Source organism: Hyperolius riggenbachi, chromosome 4 (genome assembly GCF_040937935.1).
Source record: "Hyperolius riggenbachi isolate aHypRig1 chromosome 4, aHypRig1.pri, whole genome shotgun sequence".
Taxonomy (NCBI): Eukaryota; Metazoa; Chordata; class Amphibia; order Anura; family Hyperoliidae; genus Hyperolius; species Hyperolius riggenbachi.
Window position 1 is genome coordinate 232,905,873 of NC_090649.1, and position 23,782 is coordinate 232,929,654.

The following is a 23,782-nucleotide window of genomic DNA, read 5'->3' on the forward strand; positions in this document are numbered from 1 at the left end:
TTTAATCGCGCATGCGCAGTACTTTCACGCCGGCCGCCGTGATGACGCGAGGCGGCCGGCGTGTGACGTAATCCGCGTCATACGCGGAAGCTGCAGCCCGACACTCCACCGAGTGTCGCCCGGGCTGCGGCCTGTCAGCTATACCGGAGCGGGGAGAAGGAGAGGAGCCAGGACGCCGGCGTGGGACCTCCCGACCAGCACTGGGCTGGAGAAAGCCCCTGGTGAGTACAACTTTTCTTTTTTTCGTGAGCTCGGAGTCCCTTTAAGATGTTTTGAGCTATTAATTCTTATCTAGATTTACTTTTTTAGTCTTTTCTTTTATGTGAATAAATCCTCATGGTTTGACATTCTCAGCAGATACCTTCTTGAGTAATCTATGTTGTGCAAGAGGATCAGACACGTGCATTCGTTAATTTGGCTGCTAAGTTTACATTACAGGAAAATAATGAATATAGGAAAACAAAATTCGAACATTCTTCTCTTGTTTTTAGAGATTGTTAACTAGCATATATTGGTAATATCTATAAATAGGTGTGTGGTCTTTAATATGTTATCAGCCAACATGCACTGTAGTTGCAAAAGTTAATCTCTCAACATGCCTGGTAACTGATTGAGAGTCGTAACCCAATCAAATCACAAGTCCAACTGAAAGAGGCTGTCAAAGATGTCAGGTAGAGGCTGTCAGCGATGACAGTAAGAAACAGGCAATGGGATATTAAGGAGTTTAACTTGATACAAATTGTGTGTTTCTTTTATGCAAATGTTAATACTTTGGAATTAGACCACTGAAAAACATTAGCTTCTGCATTTGACTGGTTAAAACCAAAGCTACATTATTTAGCATGACATAAAAATTTGCATCAATGTCATTCTAGACCAAGTCAGAAACGGGTGCTAGAACACAGACTATGCTCTTTTGTGCCTTTTGCAGACAACATACAGTATATTATGACTCTGCTCCCTTGAGCCACTGCTCAAAATCCCAAAGAAATTCCAATCTAGAGCAATTGGCCACCGGTCACAACATTCTGGACAAAAGCCCTCCCAGGCCATAAAACTCTTTCCTATAGAGACATTATCTTAACCAACAGTAAATCTCAACATGAAATATTGCAAAATGAAAGTGGACTGATTTAAAAATAAGATAAAGGGGGAGAAGGTTTATAACCCTTGGTCCTAGGGAAATAAAAAAAAAAAACTCTACTAGAGATAATCACTAGTAGGCACACAGACATCTGGCCGCAGGGATGAGTAAGGCTGTGCATGTGCAGTAAGCTGAAGCTGCTTTGAACTTCGACTGCACATGTGCAGTACAGCCACGCTCTTACACAGAGAATGTGGCTACAAAATCAGATCAGACTCTCCTTGTCGGATTTGTTTGGAGGGATACTACACAGCAGAAGTGCTCCAAGATGGATCAGGAAGCCTCTGGACCATCCAGAGTCTTTCCTTTATATGGGTGAATATGTAACTTTATTTAATTTTTTTAGGTTTCAGGTTACCACCTGTAAATAAGCGGTCAATGCTATTGTTATCTTTAACAGTTTTTATTTGTTGCAATTTTACAAAGATTGAAAAATAATGCTATCTAGTTTGACCAACATACTTTGTATTTCTACTATGGTGCATTACTTGAATTGTATTTACAGATTGCCATCACCATTAGTCTTCCCTTTAAACTATGGGAGAACATGTTGAACATTAAATATAAATACCATATGTTGGTTTGAGAAAAGATCATTTTTCAGTATCCTAAAATATACTTAGTTAAGATTTGTATTTTGGCTAAGAAAGAAAACTTAACTGTACATAAAGAAAGAACCATACGACCACTTCTCATTCAGGTAACTTTCACTGATATTTTAAAGATTACAGAAAGTTAAAAAGCACCACAGGACGCCTTTACAGTTCATTGCGGTATATAATAAAAAGAACAGCCAGGCCAACCACCAACAAAGTATGATACGAATAACTGGTTTTAATCTATTTTTTTCCTTGTTGAAATGATGCATAAAATGTACATTACCCGTATCCAAAAGAACCATACACCCATATGCCGGATGCCAGCCATGGAGGTAAACACAAAATACATGATTATGACTGTGATCAGCACATAATCAAGGGGGAAAACCTGGAAGAAAAAAAAATGCCCATTAAACAAATTGTCTAAATCCAAACTATCTTGTTTGTTGATCTTTTAATTCTCGGTTAAAGGGCAACCTAAGTGAGAGGGATATGGAGGCTGCAATATCTTTTCCTTTTAAACAATACCAGTTGCCTGGCAGTCCTGCTGATTAATTTAGCATCAGCACACCTGAAACAGGCATGCAGCTAATCTGGTCATATTTTTGTTAGAAACACCTGATCTGCATGCTTGTTCATTGTCTATTACAGTCAAAAGATCACAAAGACTGCCAGGTAACTGGTATTGTTTACAATTAAATACATATCAGCCTCGATATAACTTTCACTTCAGGTTCCCTTTAAAGTCAAAGTCCAAGCAAGTAGAAAAATATCTATGTGTGTCTTAAAGCGGACCCAAACCAAACATTTTTTTTTAATTAAAAATATTTAGTTGCACCACTGACACATACAAAGATAAATAAACAATCCTTCAAGCCTATGAGCATTTCCGTGCATGCTTTTCACCCTTCTCTTTTCATAACTAGGGTTATACTGGGGGCAGTCATTAGCAATTCCTCCATTGCCGGACACCACCTACTTCACCAGTTTGCCGGATTTTGTCCCGGCAATATGAAAGTAAGGGAGGGGTTCCTCCAATAAATGTAAAATATTTTAGATTTGTCATCATGCAGCTGAAAAAAAGGCTGCTATTTATTATTATAATTTAGAAAATAGATTTTATTTCTGAAATCTTGTATTTTTAATTTGGGTCCACTTTAACATGTTCTTCAGTAACACATCTCCTCTATAATAAAGAAGCCACTTACCCTTATTGATGAATTATGGAAATGGTTACCTGAAGGTGTATTCGTAATACTTGCCACCAGGACTTGTACGTGGGGCTAACTACTTGGGGGATGCTACCTCTAAAAGGTGATCTAAATTAAGCTACAGTACAGCACATTTTAATCTTACATATTCTGTTTTATAATTCAAGCCCCTCAAAGAGCTAACCACAGGCATTAGATCAAAGGCAATAAAAACAACTGTAATTTGTTTGGTACTCTTCTAAGTCGCATATTTACAGCCACATTTTACTAACTCACGGCTTCTTAACCCCCTTGGCGGTATGATACTTTCTGGATTTTAGGGTCTAAAAGCGGTGCAATTTTTTTGCACCCTTTCAGACCCTAAAACCTGGAAAAAAAAAATCATGCTGCCAGGGAGATCTGCAGCAGATCTGCAATCACTCACCTCCCTGGCTCCAGCGCTGCAGTTATGCCATTATCCTCTGGGTGGCGCCGCAACTCTAAAGTGAAATTGCCGGCTGTCCTTATGAGAAGCCATCATAACAGCTTGCTACACTAAGAAAACGGACTACAAAGAGTTTAGTGCTGCCTGAACACGCACCAGCTGGGATTGAATCAGACAGCCAGTGTACAGCCACTGTATATTACACATTCAACGGGTCATCTACTAATAGCAAGTTATAATTACCTGCTGTGTCTTTACTTCTGAATCTCTCCTGTAATCTCAACCCCCTGCTGAAAAATGCTATGTTGTTTTCTAAGTACCTATGCAACGTAAGCCAGCAGCCCAGCAGGTAATAATCTTAGCTTATTAGAAGAGGAACCATTGAATGATTATATATGAGAACGTTTGAAGCTTTCCAGGCTCAACCATGAACGAGAGGCTGTGGGAGAGCTTCCCAAAGGGGAGGTGATCCTCGTGGAGAAGTCCTGGGAGTAAGAGGAGGTGACTAAGCTAAGGGATAAGAGGGTCTACTGGTAGAAGTGAACAGATGTTATACTTTGATGTAGAAGGCCGGGTTTCAAATCCGGCCTGGAGTCAGTACCTGACTAGTAGCAGCTGGAGTTTGCATGTTTGCATTTAATTTTAAAAACCATAGATTTTTTTATCAACACTACAGTATATTTCCTTGACTTAAGTGGTGGATGAGCCAGCACATGAAAAAAGCTAAGGGACAGGAGTCAGAATAGTAGTAAATACTAGCTACATGAAGGCGATTCCTCATCCAATCAATGAGATAATTTCTACCTTGATGGCCTTACTATACTCAGCAAGACCCCAGATGCTGACCTTGATGGACATACCATTTAGATTTTGCCTGGATAACTATACAACTATGTACGTCAATCAAAATTTTGCTCCTGCCTTAACCTTTGTAATGCTGCCCTTCCACATGACTTGTGGCTCTGTGGGTTATGGCTACAAGTGTTCCCTATTTACAAGTGCCTGTCTAATATTTTCTAATGCTGCTTATATCTTCGCCACCTACGTGGACATGTCATCTCCTGCCTAATAACATTGCCCCAATGATGTCAGGCTGTTCCCAGCAAAAACTAGTTGGTTTTTCACATGGCCAATAACTTGAGGCAAGCTGTGCTGCACTATACCAGTCCGATTCTGAGGCCATACCTCCCACATGTGGTACTGCAATATGGCCACCAGCTATCAACCAGTCAACCCTTGCTTCCAGCATCCGCTCCCCTCGGGACATGCAATTATTAAATCTACTCACAAACTGAATAGCCTGTGATTGCACCACAACTGCTTTCGCATCTTTGCTTACTAACTGCTTGACCACCTAACTTGCTGCTCTGTGGTCCAACTTACTTTGTTTAACATATAATGTATATCTGTAAATAGTTTGTTGTTGGTCCACTTGCACTTTGTGCATATAACTGCATTCTTTCTTTTATTAAGCATTTCTGAATTATATTTCTGCTGTAAAACTGCTCTCCACTGCTTGTGATACTTAAAACGACCACCAAGTACAAGTTTACTCAGCATTGTTTATTAAAACATGGACACTGTATGGATAAAGGGATCAAAAATATTAATTCAAAAGCATATTTTTAACTTTTCAGTTCTCAACTGGGCTTTAAAAAAAAATATTGCCCGAATCCAAGTTTTAAGAAAACATTTAAACATTGATTCCGAAAATGGTACCTGCTACTCCTACTCACCCGCTGCAGAACTGGGAGAAGAAGGTTCAAAGGATTTGTAATGTTTGTCCCAAAGATTATGAACCCTGAATCAATGCCAGCAGAGTGAAGAGCTTTGTCCAAACTACCAAAAGAAGATATATACATTTACAAAAAATCAAGTTACTGTAACTGTGCACATGATCATTATTATTTATATAATCACTGACAACTTACAAAGTGCTTTTACAGAGCATATAATCTTGTCACAAAATTCCCTCAGAGGGGTCTTACAATCTAATCGCTACCTAATCCCTAGTCATATGTCCATCATAGTCTAGGGTCATCGCTATGTTTTTGGGATGTGGGAGAAAGTACATGCAGAGGAGTGGCACAGCAGGGAGTCTACAGCCTGCATGGGGCTGGAGGAAGCCCCAGATAGCATAAAAGCTGCTACTGCTTAAGTCTCAGGTTTCGTGAATTGAATAAAGAAAAAAGTTAAATACTTTTCTCAGAGAGAAGACTCTGGATAGTCCACAGGGTTCCCTGATGTTCTTATGACCCTTCAATTCTGTGCTGGTACCTTCTAAAAATATTCAACATTAATGTCAACTATTGCTTGCGGTCGCATTTCCCTTAGTGTACGAGTGCAGTTGCAATTTGCAGTTGCAATATACGGCCTGTACAGTACAACAGAGCTGTTAGTGCATGGATTTTTCCACCATGCACAAGAAGCTCTGTTCTACTGCATAGGCAAGAACCCTACTGGCACCTGCACAAAGCTGCCATGCTCCTACCTGGAGAGGAGCACTGCCGTTAAGAAGAAGATGATCCCAACAAGTGGTTGAGGGGCAGATGGGGGATCAGGGAAGTTTCTGGAGCATTCAGAAGCTTTCCTCTACATGTGGTGAATATCCAAACTTTTTTTTCTGCTATAAATTTGCTTTAAAGAGACTCCGTAACAAAAATTGCATCCTGTTTTTTATCATCCTACAAGTTCCAAAAGCTATTCTAATGTGTTCTGGCTTACTGCAGCACGTTCTACTATTACCATCTCTGTAATAAATCAACTTATCTCTCTCTTGTCAGACTTGTCAGCCTGTGTCTGGAAGGCTGCCAAGTTCTTCAGTGTTGTGATTCTGTGATGCATCTCCCCCCTCCAGGCCCCTCTCTGCACACTGCCTGTGTGTTATTTAGATTAGTGCAGCTTTTCTCTGCTCTATTATCTTTTACAAGCTGGATAAATCCTCCTCTGAGCTGGCTGGGCTTTCACATACTGAGGAATTACATACAGGCAGAGCTGTCTGCACTCTGCAGGAAAAAACAGCCTGACACTTCAGTGGAAGATAGCTGCAGGGGGAAAGAAACACACAAATGATCTCTTGAGATTCAAAAGGAAGGGTGTATACAGCCTGCTTGTGTATGAATGTATTTTCTATGTGTGGGCATACTGTACATCAACCTACTTCCTGTTTTGGTGGCCATTTTGTTTGTTTATAAACAAACTTTTTAAAACTGTTTTTAACCACTTTTAATGCGCCGAGGAGCGGCAAAATTGTGACAGAGGGTAATAGGAGATGTCCCCTAACGCACTGGTATGTTTACTTTTGTACGATTTTAACAATACAGATTCTCTTTAATAAAAACAAGTTTAAAATCATGTCTTAGGATTTGCTTTAAAAAAAATATAGAGGAACAACTTCAATATACAAGTAAAAATGTAACATTAATGTACAATTCAGGAGTGAGGGCGTGTGATATAAAACATAAAAAAATGTAAAGCCAATGAACTTTAACTACCTTAAGTAAAGGTTTGCTGATGATAAATGAAAAAGTATAATGCATTTACCTTGAAACTTACTGGCATTTTATACAGTAATTTAAGTAAAAAAAAAGCTATTGAAAAAGTACAAAGAATGCCCTATTAATCCTTGAAAACCTATAAGAAGCTTTATTGTTCTAACATAGCTTGGTTGCCAATGGATACACTTATTTTTCGGTTAATTGTTGATATTTTCGCAATAGCTGCCTTGTCAGTGCTTTAACTAACCTCACCTATTGTGCACTCATTATTACAGTAGAAACTTCTGAGTATGTTGTTGTATGTACAAAGGGATGATTTTCAAAATCTTCAAATGCCTTAGCAAGTTTTTGATAGCTGCAGGGTAAGTTCAGGTTAAAAATGCATAATCATGGCACATTAACTCTGGATGATATTTTCTGCTTGCCAAATGAGACTATAAAGACCGTTTCCACATACAATTTATGTTCATTATGACGGATAGACCATACTAACCCTTTCAATCCCAGAGGTATAGCAAACGCCTAAAGGCCTGTCAAGTGTGGCTTTCGGTAACAACTTGACTCTCTTCCGTGGATGTTTAGCGATAAAAAAAGATGAGCAGAAAGTTCAACCTTCCAACATCATTACCCAGAACATATTTAAAAACTTACAAAGCTTGAAGTTAAAGCTCCATGCTAAATGAATAAATTCTTGGTCTATGTGGTACAATATTTTGTACTGGTAACCACTTTTAAAAGAACCATATTCCCCATTTTATAGAACTATAAAGTTAATGGAAATACTGTATGTAGCCAAGCCTATAAAAATAGATCTATAAGTGAGGATTCAACTACTTATATCTTATTATACAACTTACTATACCAAACACTACTCGGGATATTTTATAATTATCTATGAATACTTAATATAGGTACCACACTTAGAATGGCCATTGTACTTGACATTAGAGCAGTAGAAAATGTCAAAAAACACACTCTGAGCCCTTACACATCTTTGGCAAAATTCTGTAACTTATATTAATGGGCAGATGCACACTGTTGTATAATGGAGCATGACATTTTTGGGCAGAAAGCGGGACTGTTAGCTGGACATAATGGAAAGACCGACTTTAGGGAACTTTTAAGAGTAGCATAAGAAAATACTGTGGTATTAATCAGCTCTATCAGATAGAAAGGAGAAAAAAAAAAAAAAGGAACAGGAAAATGGCTGCAAAAATCTGAAAGTAAAACCATACTGTGGGCTGTTAACCTCCCTGGCGGTAAGCCCAACACAGTGTCGTGCTAGCCGCCGCAGGGGATCACCATGGCCCCGGGAGGATTTTTTAAAATAAAATCTGTTACATATTGTTAAGCTAGCACTTGGCTAGCTAACTATGTTGCCCAAGTCCCTCCGGTCCCCTCCAATCGTGCCCGATCGCCACCGGTATACATACCCCCCAGGGATCCCGCGATGGTGGTGAGTGAGGCTGGGCATCCTACATACAGCAGACTGGCCAGCATGGATGAATACAACCAGTGATGTACAGTGGCTTGCAAAAGTATTTCGGGCCCCCTTGAAGTTTGCCTCATTTTGTCACATTACTGCCACAAACATGAATGCATTTTATTGGACTGCCACGTGAAAGACCAATACAAAGTTGTGTACACGTGAGAAGTGGAATGAAAATCATACATTCTAAACATTTTTTACAAATCAATAACTGCAGAGTGGGGTGTGTGTAATTATTCAGCCCCCTGAGTCAATAGATTGTAGAACCACCTTTTGCTGCAATTACAGCTGCCAGTATTTTAGGGTATGTCTCTACCAGCTTTGCACATCTAGAGACTGAAATCCTTGGCCAGTCTTTTCTGCAAAACAGCTCAAGCTCAGTCAGATTAGATGGACAGCATTTGTGAACAGCAGTTTTAAGATCTTGCCACAGATTCTCGATTGGATTTAGATCTGGACTTTGACTGGGCCATTCTAACACATGGATAGGTTTTGTTTTAAACCATTCTATTGTTGCCCTGGCTTTATGTTTAGGGTCGTTGTCCTGCTGGAAGGTGAACCTCCGCCCCAGTCTCAAGTCTTTTGCAGACTCCAAGAGGTTTTCTTCCAAGATTGCCCTGTATTTGGCTCCATCCATCTTCCCATCAACTTTGAGCAGCTTCCCTGTCCCTGCTGAAGAGAAGCAAACCCAGAGCATGATGCTGCCATCACCATATTTGACAGTGGGGATGGTGTGTTCTGAGTGATGTGCAGTGTTCGTTTTCTGCCACACATAGCGTTTTGCAATTTGGCCAAAAAGTTCCATTTTGGTCTCATCCGACCAAAGCACCTTCTTCCACATGTTTGCTGTGTCCCCCACATGGCATGTGGCAAACTGCAAACGGGACTTCTTATGCTTTTCTGTTAACAATGGCATTATTTTTGTCACTCTTCCACAAGAGCCAACTTTGTACAGTGCACGACTAATAGTTGTCCTATGGACAGATTCCCCCACCTGAGCTGTTGATCTCTGCAGCTCATCCAGAGTCACCATGGGCCTCTTGACTGCATTTCTGATCAGCGCTCTCCTTGTTCGGCCTGTGAGTTTAGGTATACGACCTGGTCTTGGTAGGTTTACAGTTGTGCCTTACTCCTTCCATTTCTGAATGATCGCTTGAACAGTGCTCCGTGGGATGTTCAAGGCTTTGGAAATCTTTTTGTAGCTTAAACCTGCTTTAAAGTGCTCAATAATGTTATCCCAGACCTGTCTGGTGCGTTCTTTGGACTTCATGGTGTTGTTGCTCCCAATATTCTCTTAGACAACCTCTGAGGGTGACACAGAGCAGCTGTATTTGTACTGACATTAGATTACACACAGGTGCACTCTAGTTATTAGCACTCATCAGGCAATGTCTATGGGCAACTGACTGCACTCAGACCAAAGGGGCTGAATAATTACGCACTCCCCACTTTGCAGTTATTTGTAAAAAATGTTTAGAATCATGTATGATTTTCGTTCCATTTCTCACATGTACACCACTTTGTATTGGTCTTTCACGTGGAATTCCAATAAAATTGATTCATGTTTGTGGCAGTAATGTGACAAAATGTGGAAAACTTCAAGGGGGCCGAATACTTTTGCAAGCCACTGTATAAGAGGGGAGAGACCATGCTTTTAACATCCACCAGAGTAAGTGCATTACTAGAATACAATAAGGTGCTTTTGACCCAAACAACACAATTTGTGGATATAAAGGAAAAGAGATCTGCCTGCAATTCCATTCTGAGAACAATCTTTCTTGCGAAGCAAGGATATGTGCAATGCACCTCTGTCAGGTCATAGTGACATTCACATTATTTTTGGTTAGACAGTTTGGAGCTTTGATATAGATAGATATCTGATAGATATGATATAAAGAATATATACTTACTTGGAAAGGAAAAGAGATATAATAATTAAAAGGGCTACAAGTATAAAGAATACACCCCAAATAATCTGCAATAGAAAAAAACATACAAACATAAGATGGACATAACTACATTGAACTGAAGGTCACACTAGTGTCAATGCTCACAGTATACTAGTGAGTAGAAATGTTTAATTGTAACCACTGCACGTTTATTAATGAAGCATTCACTGTGTGCATTTATTCACATTAAAGAGAACCCGAGGTGTGTTTAAAGAATGTTATCTGCATACAGAGGCTGGATCTGCCTGTACAGCCCAGCCTCTGTTGCTATCTCAAACCCCACTAAGGTCCCCCTGCACTCTGCAATCCCTCATAAATAACAGCCGTGCTGTGAGGCTGTGTTTACATCTGTAGTGTCAGTCTCAGCTGCTCCCCCGCCTCCTGCATAGCTCCGGTCCCTGCCCCGTCCCTTCCCTCCAATCAGCAGGGAGGGAAGGGATGCAGGCGGGGACAGGAGTTCTGCAGGAGGCGGGGAGAGCAGCAGACTGACACTATAGAGATAAACACAGTCAGCTCTGACAAGCTGTTTGTCAGCAGCGTGGCTGTGATTTATGAGGGATTGCACAGTGCAGGGGGACCTTAGGGGGGTTTGGGATAGCAACAGAGGCTGGGCTGTATAGGCAGATCCAGCCTCTGTATGCAGATAATATTCTTCAAACCCACCTCGGGTTCTCTTTAAAGCACGGCTGCGGCCATGGTAATTTAAAGGGAACCTGATGTGAGGGGGATATGGAGAATGCCATCGTTATTTCCTCATAAACAATAACAGTTGCCTGGCAGCCCTATTGATCTTCTGGCATAAGTAGTGTCTGAGTCAAAACCCTGGAACAAGCAAATGACTAATCCAGGAAAACCTGCCAGCTGAGACAGAGTACCTAATATGCTGCATGCTTGTTTAGGGCCTATGGCTAAAAGTATTAGAGACACAGGATCAGGCGGACAGCCAGGCCACTGACATTGTTTGGTAGGAAATAAATATGGCAGCCTCAATATCCCTCTCACCTTGGGTTGCCTTAAATCTCTTTTTAAACTGGTACATGTAGGCACCCTGACATAGTCCACTATGTGCCATTACAGCCCTGATTACAATTAGGCTGCAAACATTAGGCCAGGTTCACACTACATCGCAAACACAGCATAAGCGTAAACGCCATGATAAGCTCATCCAACTTGCGAACCCTACCTACAACCTGATGGATTCTCATTAAGCCACATGAACTAATGAGAATTTTCTCTGTTGCAGGAAGATTCTCATTGGTTCTTTTGCAAACCAACAGAAAGCACTCTGCTTTCTGGTCTGCGAGATGAGCTTGGACGGGACTAGCGGGGATAGCAGGACAGGTATGAGATTTTTGGGTGGCGGGAAGCATAGTGGAAACAGAAAAGGCCATTCCCATAGGCTTCCCCTACTTTCAAATTGGGTTTTCACTCCGGCGTTTGCGTTGTGGCTGCAGAAGAATTCAGTATGGCATTTTGCACTTGCGGTTCAGCATTTGCGTTCTACATTTATGTTCCGGTTGACATTGTAGCCTTTTGACGTTTTAGCATTTAACTGTGTTTCTGTAAACGCAGCTTTTTTTTTTTTTTTTTTTTTTTACTCCAGTGTGTTCTCTGAGTGCTGAAACTTGTGATTGACATTGCCCATCAAAACAATGGACAAATAGAAAGAATGCGGTGGTAAACCAGGGAAGATCTAGTGGCAGAACTAAACAATACCATTGACCTTGTAGGACTTTCCATATTACATTGTTCTGGTATTAAGGCTACATTTCCTCTTGCATCATGTTTTGGGGTACATGTCTTAACATGGGCATTTTGGGCAGAAATAAATGCAATTAAAAAAAAAAAAAACATGCTGTAAGTTTTTCGTTCTCCAAGAAAAAAATGCATTACATGTTAATAAGGTCATTTATTAGCATGGTCCATCAGGCTAACATGTTTCTGTATGCGGAAGAGCACATGCCCGATAAAAAAAATATATACGGGAACCAGGAACAACCCTGCCATGTCCCGTTAAAGTTAAAAGGATGCCCAATCCCAAACGCCAAAGAAAACTGACCAGACCACTAAGGAGTAGCAAATCCACATAGACACAAAGACCTGGGGGATATAAGGATACTGGATATTTCACTACACCACTATGTCTGCAGGGTATGGAGAGTGTAAAAAGTGCACAATCAGGTGAGGTAAAGTTGCCAGGACCTGACAGGCCAGCAACACTAAAACCTCCTGAATGTGGGACAGAAGTGATGGACTCTTGAGGCCTAGCTCTTTGCTCAGCCTTTTTTTAAAAATCTTAAACAATCCATTGCACATGTGTACTTTTTGTGCAATAAACTATAAAAAACCCCGTTATTCAGAACTTAGTTACCCAGAATTATTGAAATTTTAGAAAAATCCTGACCTTGCAGGGTGCATAAATTCTTTATACAGTAATAAACCGGTTACATTAAGTCTGTCCTTTGTCTTAATTTTTTTTTTTAATTACTGTATTTCAGCATTAATGCAAAGTTTATGGTAAGTATACAGTGTGGGGGTATAGTACTATTTTTTAGCTAGGCCTATTTTTAACATGGACTCTCGTAACCAGACCAGTGTTCTCCCCAGAATTATTTTCCAGCGGGGTAGCATGAAAAAGTAGTGGTGGGGCAAGATGACAGAATTCAGGGCTGGCGCTTCTCTGCTTATAGCCGAGGAGGAGGTGAGCTGATGACAGCCGGGTGCTCACCAAAACTAGCTGGGTGGAGCACCTGGCTAAAAGAGCCTGGGGAGAACACTGCAGACAGAAACTACACTTCTCAGGGATCAGCCAATCCCTGTTGATGCCGGATAAAGGAGGTTTACTGTAGTATCTGTCTTGATTAACAATGCATTGCACAATCTGTACTTTTTGCAATAGATACAACTATTTAGATGGCTGGATACTAAAGTCTCATTTCCTGCTGAGACAACAGTGACATTTTACTGGATGGAAATCTGTCCAATCTCATCATTACCCTCATGAGGTAGTCAGGGAGGACGGCAAATTGGGAACAATTCTGTGTCAGCACAGATCGCCTGACCCAGCCCGCCTCATTCCTCTACTGGTAAGAGTTTAACTATGATCAAAATGCATCTACTGCACAGACTCTTAATGATACAAATCCACTGCAGTTCTGATGACAAAATAAAGTATTTACCAGTACAGGGAAAAGTTGAAGTGTGAGAGCTGCTCCGTAGTTGCAGTTAGCTGCGACTGACTTTCCCGATGGAAAACCCAGGAGGATGAACTATGGCTGAAAACCTATCTGTTTATGCATAATTTTTTTTAACTAGTAGCTGTAAAGTGTAATGGTTAAGGGCTCCACCTCTGACACAGGCAACCTGGGCTTAAATCTCGCCAGTTGTGTACATTATTCAAAACTTCAACTCGATAGATATTCTGACTGTATGATGCTGATTATAAATTGTGATCTTAAACGGATTAAGAACATTGGTATTAGTGAAAGCCAGATTGTTAAAGCCAGGCCCCATTTACACTTAATCAGTTGGGATGCATTTTTTTTTCTTCTCCATAGCAGTGCATTATGAAAAATCTTTCAGTTAAAAAACGCATATAGTGTGAACTGAGCCATTGGGAAACATGGGCATTACTTTGAAAATCAGTCCTTTCAGCTATAACTGAGAGCAACTGATTAAAGGACCACCATCGCGGAAAAAGTAGGCAGTTAAAATCTGACAGTACTGACAGGTTTTGCGCAAGTCCATCTCCTCATGGGGAATTCTCAGGGTTTTCTTTGTTTTCAACAGCATTCCCTGAACTGCAGTTGCAAAGTCTAACTGACAAAATAGTGTGCAATTGATTAGGGAGGCCGGCTGGTATCTATTTTGGCAGTTAAAATGCTGTTCAGGAACTGCTGTTGAAAGCAAAGAAAACCCTGAGAATTCCCTATGAGGAGATGGACTGGCCCAAAACCTGTCTGTTCGGGCAGATTTTAACTGCCTACCTTTTTCGCGATAGTGGTCTTTTAAGTGTAAATGGGGCCTAAGAGAAATTGCAGGAAGTGGAAGAGAGGTATAACAGTCGGTACAGAAAGAGGAGCAAAAAAAACCTGTACAAATGCAATATGTACATCCAAATGCTTTTGCAAATAACTGATATTGCAGTCACCAGCTACTACCTATACAGTAGGACACACAAAGTTGACTGTAAAGCACACAGCAGACACACCATGTAGACTGTGCAGCATAATACACGCCGATTCTCTGACCAATGCTGCATGAGCATTAGGACTTTATATTAAACATAGGTTGTAATTCACTCAAGACTGCTAGCACAACAGTACATCTTAACAAGCACAAGAGTTGTCATCTGAGTCCCCAGTGACTTTGTAGACAGACCCAGAGAAAGACACACTATTTGCATATTAGCTAAGGGCTGCAGTGCGCTGTGCTGTCATAAAAATGGAACATAAAAGAGCATATTAACACCTTATGATGCCTTATGTAAAGCAGTACTGTTTAGGCCCCGTTTACACTTAATCAGTTGCTGTCAGTTACAACTGAAAGGACAACTGATTTTCAAAGTAATGCCCAAGTTTTCCTACGTAATGTCAATGTTCACACTTAACGCGTTTTAACTGAAATCTTTTTCCCAATGCACTGCTATGGAGAAGGAAAAAAACGCGTACCAATTGATTAAGTGTAAACGGGGCCTTAGTAAGTTTTACTGCACATTCACGTTGAGCAGCTTCCATGAAGCAATTCTCCATGTCCATATTACTTATGTAAGAGCACAAATGTAAACTAGTAAAAAGAAATTATTTTACTTTACCTTAAATGGTCGCATAAAAGTACAACATTTTGTCCAGCAGTTGTTCTCATGGGATTCCAAATGCCTCTCACGTCTTTTCAAGGTTTTGATCTTTTCTTCAAGTTTGTGCAGACTTTGTCTATCCTTGTTTGATAACGGCCTGCCATCCTTACACTGCGTTAAAAGAACATAAACTAGTAAAAACAAAAATCAAACTGACAAAACATAGTAGGGCTGATTTATCAAGTCAAGTGAGAGGGAATGTTCTAGGTTTTTAGCTACTCTTTATGCAATCAATATTTTTTGTTTTTATATGACTTTAGGGTACCGCCCCTACTAAGTCTTATTGTATTTATTCCTAGCCTTAGTAGTTTACAGACACAATTTTACTTTTGCAAAACATACCCTACATAAGTAAAGTGATAGTGTACTAAAAAAAAAAAAAAATATTAAATCATAATGCGACCCTATCCTCTCTTTTGTCAAGGACACTATACATCAGTAACCATGGGCCCTGGGTAGGATCTCCAGCAACGCGTGTCAGGAATGTGTCAGGGACTAACAGAAATGCAGCTCTGCCCCATTTAGGTTAATTAACTAACCATTATCATGCTCATTATCGCAAGTTAATTTTAGCACACACACGCTACACACGGTCCTGGCAGTGTAGCGTGCACTACTAAGTAACAAGTGATTGGGCTCGATTCACAAAGCGGTGATAACCCAGTTAAAGACTTTAGGCGTGATAACCATTTTTATCATGCCTAAACTCAGTTTAGGCATGATAAGTTTAGGCATGATAAGTTTAGGCATGATCAGTTTAGGCATGATAAGTTTAGATAAGTTTAGATCGCGCACAAAGTCCCGCACGCAAAGCAGCGCCATTAAACTCTATGCTAAGTGCACCAGACTTTGCTAGCGCAAAACTTTTGATCAGCTGTGCACTGCGGTGCTAAACCAGTTGGTGCTTAAACTTATCACGCCTAAAAACTTATCACACCTAAACTTATCATGCCTAAACTTATCATGCCTAAACAGAGTTTAGGCGTGATAAAGGGCTTTTCACTAGCGTGCTAACTGTTAGCACCGCTTTGCGAATCAGGCCCCTTGTGTTCAGTACCACGCGCTATATTTGTATCGCGACCACGATATGTAACGTTTGGGGAATTATTTCCGTGGTCAGCACACAAGATGTGCACTGACACTGCGGAAATCCTCCACAAGCGTGTAATTTTGATAGAACCCAGCTTGGGTGCAATGCACCTGTAGAGGGCAATTCCCACCGGCAGATGGAGCTGTGGAGTGCAGACGAGCACAGCCTCTGCACGGCCACAGATGACAGATGGGAATTGTACCAGTTGAAGCAATGCAGGACAAGATAGCCCTTAAAGAGAGAGAGCACAGAGACAGAATGAATGTGTGTCCACCAATCTAGTCGCCACCCAGCAACGGTGAACACACATCACCAGAAACAAAGTATGAACGCAATCGCAAGAGTGGCGATTGCCAAAAGTGACACAAGACCGAGCAGGACAGAACACGAGAGTAGCAAAAGGCACAGCAAGCAAAAACAATCAGAACATCAAGGAAAATAACAAACGCTAGCTAAACGCGAACACCGCACTAATTCACAACAGCGAACGTGTTTAAACACGATCACCGCGCGTTAGGCGCCCAGTGATAAGCGTGCCACCCTAACTAACCAATGAAACACAAATGTGAAAATGGAGAACGCGAACGCTTACTAAATGGTTACCTCACCGAGCCTACAGCAAGCGTTTGTAGCAGACAAGACAGACAGATGGGGCTACCAGTAGCAACCGCTGCTCTGGCTGGCACCCCTAAGGCAGAATATAGAAGGAAGCACTGCCACTACCAATAGGGCGAATGCAATCCAGACAGATGGAGCAGCCAGTAGCAACCGCAGCTCTGGCCTACACTCCCAGACAGACAGAACGATTTCCTGTCGACCGCCGCTGGCGACAAGGCAATCGAGACAGAGAGGGAGAACAAGGCAATACAAATAATAGAACATGACTGCACTAGAAGGGATGCCTAGTGCAGTCCCCAGGAATTACTCTAAGATAATCTTTAGCAAACAAGCAAGGCTGATTCTCCAGGAGAGTTAGCAGGAACAAACCATTATGACCAGCAAGGTAGAGAAAAAGACGTGCAATCTTGCGCTGCTAAGGCGGAATCTAGGGGTTACTGCTGGTGGTCACACTTTAGCTGCTCCTTATTAGCCCGGCTGTTAAGAAGGCTTGATTAAAAGACAAAGGTGGAGGAAAAAAAAAAAAAGGAGCGCTCCATAGTGTAACACTGCTTTAATAAAACCAAATTAAAATACACTAACTAGATGTAAGATGCGTACAGACATGTAATGAGGCTTATAGCCTTAAAATCCTTCCTCAGTGAGTACTCCCTCAAACTGCCGTGGCCATCGGGGTTGAGTGGATCCGGCGGAAACTGACCCTGGATTCCCCACCAAGGAGTAAACGTGTGCTGGTGGCGTTGCCATGAGTACACTTGGGGCATTACGCATGGACGATACGAGGTCATTTAGTTCGTCCATGCCACCCCCTTCACTAACCGCATCTCCATGCGTCCAATGAGGCGTATCATAACACCTTTCTAGTACGCCTATGTTCATTTCAGCCAATCACGGGAGGCTGTTTGACGCATCCTATGTAACCACTAAGGCGGAGACATACGTTTCTCCGGCACGCCCCACAACACACGGTGGTGAATGGTAGGAGTCTTTCCTCCACGCTAGGTCAGCCTAGTCTACGTAGATGAGTCGTAAGTCCACGCCTCCTGCTTCAGCCCCGCAGTAGTCTCCGGGCATTCATCTTTCCCACGGGCTCCACGCTGAGCGTATATTGGTGCTCAGTTCAGATTGTTATTTTCTCACACTAGCAAAGGGATACTTTGCCTTATACTTCAGGTAAGATCCTGTTATTTACAGTTAACTTAGCGGTACTGTATATGGGTTATTCCTTATCCCTTCCATTATTTTCAGTTACGCCCACGATAGGGCTTTACTAGTAGTTGAATGATAGTTTCATTCACCTAATCAAACAAACAGTTTTTTTCCTCCACCCATTAGGGAGGGGCCAGGAAAATGTCCGGCCCCTACCTCCATTTTCCCTCCAATTTTAAGTATATAAACATCTCGTGTGCGAGCTGGCGGCGTTATCTGATGAAGGCGTGGAACGCCGAAACGCGTAATAACGCCACCAGCACACGTTTACTCCTTGGTGGGGAATCCAGGGTCAGTTTCCACCAGATCCACTCAACCCCGATGGCCACGGCAGTTTGAGGGAGTACTCACCGAGGAAGGATTTTAAGGCTATAAGCCTCATTACATGTCTGTACGCATCTTACATCTAGTAAGTGTATTTTAATTTGCGCAATTTGGTTTTATTAAAGTGGTGTTACACTATGGAGCGCCCTTTTTTCTCCACTTTTGACCAGCAAGGTATTCTGGGAGAAAATGGTATTTATACTGCAAGCCATCAAAGAAAGCAGCTAGGCAATTTGCATGACAAGTGTATGCAAATTCCTCAGCAGAGCAACTCTGAAACTTACAAAACAGAGACAGGTCTCTTTTCCAGAGACCTGCAGCCCTCAGACCATGCAGACAGCTGAGCAGATCATTACACGATACCTCACTAGCACAGCTGCTACGTCAATTAAGTAGTAGTAGCTGCGCTAGTAAGGTATCATGGTCGTGATACTACGCTGCCAGGACTGCGTGTAGCGTACATGCGCTAAAATAACTCACACTGATGAGCGCGGTAATGGTTAGTGAATCAAACCCATTTATTGCCACCTGCAGCTGCTTTTTTTAATGGTTTTTATATGACTTTTGGCTATGTCCCTACTAAGATTCATTTGTATTTATTTACTACAATTGTGTAATGACAAGACCCTTGGACAGATCTTTTTTGCAGTTTTGCAGACTGGCACAACAGGTTTTGACAGTTCTTGGGTGCTATGCATTCTGCTTGCCAGGAGGAGGATAAATGGTGAACAGAGCTGTTAACAAGCCTGATCTGTAGTAAGACACTTCAAGTATGTCTGTGTCTGCAACAGGCTGTCCTAGAAGTCTGAGGCAGGGGTCACACTTGTCGGCTTCCGTGCACGTTTACTGAGCAGAAAAAATACCTGTTAGACCTACCGGTAATGGGTATTTCTAGGAGTCCTCCAGGACAGCCCCCACATTGAGAGTACACAGGCTCCTCTCTGCAGGAAACACAGACTGAATAAACATTCTTAATTAGAACCACCCCACCCTCCATAAATAGGTGCACCACCCATCATGCCTCACTTTTCCCAGAGAATAAACCATCATTGGTGTACACCCCTTATATATTAATATATTGCTTCCCCTTTTGTGAATAGTAGGGCAGGGTATCCTGGGGGCCGTCCTGAAGGACTCCTAGAAATACCCATTACCGGTAGGTCGAACAGGTATTTTCTCTTTTTGTCCTCCAGTACGGCCCCCACATTAAGAGACCACAGAGAACTAGTCTTACTGAATTTGTTATAACATCATTCGGTAGTTTTCTACCTGCTGGGGTGTAGACATGCTGTATGGTTTGTCTAAACCCCCTTGCCACTGAGCTTTAAGGTGTATGTAAAGGCCATAGCTTTGCCCTGCAAAGAATGAGGAGGTTGTTTGATCCACACCAGCCTTTAGTACTCTCTAAGTACCCTAAAGCTGCTTGTCTCACATAACATTTTGTGAATTATTAAGCTACTCTCAGAGTTCAGCCTATGCAGAAGAATGGCACACAACTCCCTATTCTTGTAGAAATGTTGGCCAAACCAAGGCCAGATAGATCAAGTCTGAAAATGGTAATGGTGTACTGTATACACCCAATTGGCAGCAAGCCAATAGATGAGCCTAACATTGGTAATGGCCTATTAGATGGGCCTGACACTGGTAGGGGCCCATTGGATGAGCCAGCCTGCGATTGTAATGGCCCATTGCTTACACTGCTTTCCAGAAAACAATTTTAGAACCTATGCCAGACTTGAGTTTGGCCCCATTCCGTGGAACACAGAGATGAAATTTTACAGAAGCAACCTGATACGGCAAATCCTACTGCAATAGTAAGTTTATGCAACATTCAAAGCACGATTAATGTGAAGCATTACAACGGATTACAATAGCTCGATGTGCATGATCACCTTACGTGTGAGTCAGAAGCAGTACAGCAACTTTTCGTTGGCTGAGTGCTTTACTGTATGCAAGGCAAAGGTTGCATAATGTGCAGTGTAACTTTAGTTTCATTGCATTCCTATAACCCAGGAACACATCTCTCCCTGTGAACCTAGCCATTCATTGAGTAAGGATCCCATAACCACTCCCAAGGATTTGTTAGCTTGTTTGATTAGTTTCTGATTCAGATTTCATTCCACACCAGATCCTTGATAGGTGAAATATTATTAGCACTATCAACAGCCAAACGTGTCCTACAAGCTAGTACCATACAGACTCTGCTACCCAACGTGAGGATTGTATTAACTAGCTGCCCAGAACTGACATAAAGCCATTTTAATGATCACATAATGGGTTAGCTTGGAAAACTCTGGCTCCAAAGAATGAAGTAACTGAGCATATGTAAAGTACCCTCACTTCTACCAGCCTCAAAGGAATACTATCGATTCACTTGGGTATCGACAGCACTCCTTTAAGTTCTGAACTGACGGATTGGATTGATCAGCTCCGGGACAATGCCAGTTAAGGCCCATACACACGGCGGACTCCCGCGGACGGGTCGCCCAAACGCCCCGCCGCCTGCCAAACAGTGCGCGCGCACAGACCGCCGCCCGGGCGACAAGACCGCCCCCCGAGCGTCCCGCCCGGCGGATCGCTCAAAAGCAGTCCCACCACCAGAACGACAGCCCGCACACACGCCCGACCCGGCGCGCGGACGACCGAATGACGGGACGCCCAAACGACCCGCCGCCTGCAAAAATCTGCCGCGTGCACGGGCCCCCAGTCTCTGCTTTGAGGCATTATACCTATCCTGGTATGGAGATCTGGATATTACTAGGTAATCTCGGAGATTTGAGTAGAGCTAGTATTTCTGAATTAAATATTCCAGGCAGTGGCCTGGATTACTATCAGGTGGAACTGAATGTCTTCAGAATGTCCATGACATTGTAAACTCCTGCCAATCACTAGAGCAAAGGCATAGACCTTTAGCTAAAAACAAAATATGCAAGGCGGGTCAGCTGGTTAGCATAACCCAGTAACTATTCAGGTAGTTTAGGACAGTCTTGCAGCAATAACTGGCCTCTTTGCATTCATGTAACAGGTAAGGACCCCTTCACACTTCATCCATTGTGTTGCTGAGTAATTCTGCACGTCAAGATCACTGCCCACACAATTCTATGAGCCTGTTCACACGTCAGTTGTTGTAATGGATCATATAATTCTAACTTGCTGCATGCAGGCTTTGTATTACATTCTATGTCCAGTCTCCATTGCAGTTCCCACATCAATTCATGCAATATGTAAAGGGCCGAGTGATTCCAGCCAAAAACAATACCCAGTAGTGGCATAGCTAGAGATTACGAGGCCCCATAGCAACATTTTCCTGGGGCCCTCAGATGTAGGCACTCTTAAGCAATGCCACCTGCCTCTTCCCTATGGATATGAGGTAAATGGGCACTTTGCATTATCATGTAACAACACTGTACCTAGTTCATGGACCCTGATATAACATCTTGGGGGGGAGAAGCACCCCCCAAAAAAAGTTAATGGTGAATACATTAAGTACTATCTGGGCTCCAGGCCCCCATAGCAGCTGCTATGACTATTGCAACACCCCTAATGTTCAGAGCAAGTAGCACCTGGCTGCAGGAAGAAATTTTTGGGGGCCACTCTTTTACAGTTACCATGGACGGAGGGTACCTTGGCACACTCCGCCACCACCGGTTGGTGTAGTAATCAGGAGGATAGGAACCCACAAGAGCGTTTAGAGAACGCTTTAAATTGCTAACGACTACTCTGAACACTTTACCAATGTAAATTTAATGGGATAGGTTCCATTTAGAGGGATTGTGATTCGGCAAAATGTAATCGGGGGACATGCAGCGTTCTGAAAGCCTGTCCTTTCCAATGATTTTCAAATGGCAGCAAAACAGAGCAAAAGTACATGACATGCACTAGCCTCAGTTAGCATAGGCTAAAACCAACTAGGCTGTTTTCTATCCCACAAAAGGATAGTTGGCTGCCTTTAATATGCCACCCTTCCAGGTGCCCATCCAAAAGGTGCACAGCCAGTCCATCCATTTATCCATAAGTAATGTAAATTCCCAGACAATAGACTTCAGTGCTACATGGCCAAAAAAAACCTGCAACTATATGGAAATATTCTTGTCTCCAGTTACCACCCGATTGGATGTTGACCGCCAAAAAAAAGTATACGGAATATCTGCATCAGGTAAGCCAGTTTGTAACGCCGCTTAGCGCATTGTGCCAGCCAAAGCAACATTCAGTGTGACGGCGGCTGCGCTTTGAGAAGGGTGTGCAGCACTGTTTGCAGTGAGTTATTGCGCACCATGCGCGTCACCAGTTAAGTACATTGTTCATTGACTGTACACCACCTGCGAACCACCTGCGGTGCTATTTTCCGCTGTAACAGGGAACAGAACGCTCACTGAGAGCCTAGCCTCAGAGTATTATTAAAAGTTACCTTTTAATAATTCAGTCTGAAATTAGCTATGGGTCACAACCAGCTCTTCAGATAGCCCAGTTCAGCTTCTTCACACTTTCCATGAGTAACTAGGTAACTCACATGTTAGGCCTTAATTACCACACACCTGCACATCAGACTAGTTAGCCTCAATCAGCATAAGCATGATTAATGGAGTAACTGAGCATATGAATTCCATGGTAAGTATGTTGAAATACCTATCAACCTATCTGATTAGATGATTATTATTATTATTATTATTATTATCTGACCAATAGGTTTTTATATTATAACCAGATGGATCAGCTTTCCTCCAGGAATGCAGTACCTTTATTTCAGACACCTGCGTTATATTCATTAAGTGGGTTCATGCCTTATGCATAAAATTAGAACAAATCAGCTGAAAAAAAAACAGATGTCTTAACACAGTGGTGCTCAACCCTTCTTGGCCAGAGGGCCGAACTTCAAATCAAAAGAAATCTCGAGGGTCGGAACACATGCATACAAAATTTCGATGTAAAACTTAACGTTTTTCTAGTAACAGTTAACATGGTGTTGGAAATGGAAAGAAATGACAATATAAGAATTGTTGTACTCACCATTTGATGCACATTTTCTTAATGAGAAGTTTGCGGCAGATTAATGCAGCAATGGTATCAAAGTCCAGTACGGTACCTGGGTGTATGCACAGGGCAGATTAATGCAGCAATGGTATCAGAGTCCAGTACGGTACCTGGGTGTATGCACTGGGCAGATTAATGCAGCAATGGTATCAGAGTGGCCTGTAGTGTGCTGGCTGAGGAGGCTGTCAGCTCTGCTGAGGAGGAACAGAGGCCTAATTACCCACACGTGGCCTGTAGTGTGCTGGCTGAGGAGGCTGTCAGCTCTGCTGAGGAGGAACAGAGGCCTAATTACCCACACGTGGCCTGTAGTGTGCAGGCTGAGGAGGCTGTCAGCTCTGTGTG

At 42.2% G+C, this 23,782-nt stretch overlaps 1 protein-coding gene across 1 annotated transcript in view; it reads right to left on the bottom strand.

Moving 5' to 3' along the window:
• Window positions 1-23,782, bottom strand: part of LMBRD1 (LMBR1 domain containing 1) — a 289,978-nt gene that overhangs the window by 88,967 nt on the left and 177,229 nt on the right. The window contains exons 9-12 of the mRNA XM_068281447.1: window positions 15,127-15,279; window positions 10,275-10,339; window positions 5,115-5,217; window positions 2,027-2,131 (exon numbers count right to left, since the gene is read on the bottom strand). Coding sequence (XP_068137548.1) covers window positions 2,027-2,131; window positions 5,115-5,217; window positions 10,275-10,339; window positions 15,127-15,279 — 426 coding nt within the window. The remainder of the gene's footprint in view (window positions 1-2,026; window positions 2,132-5,114; window positions 5,218-10,274; window positions 10,340-15,126; window positions 15,280-23,782) is intronic.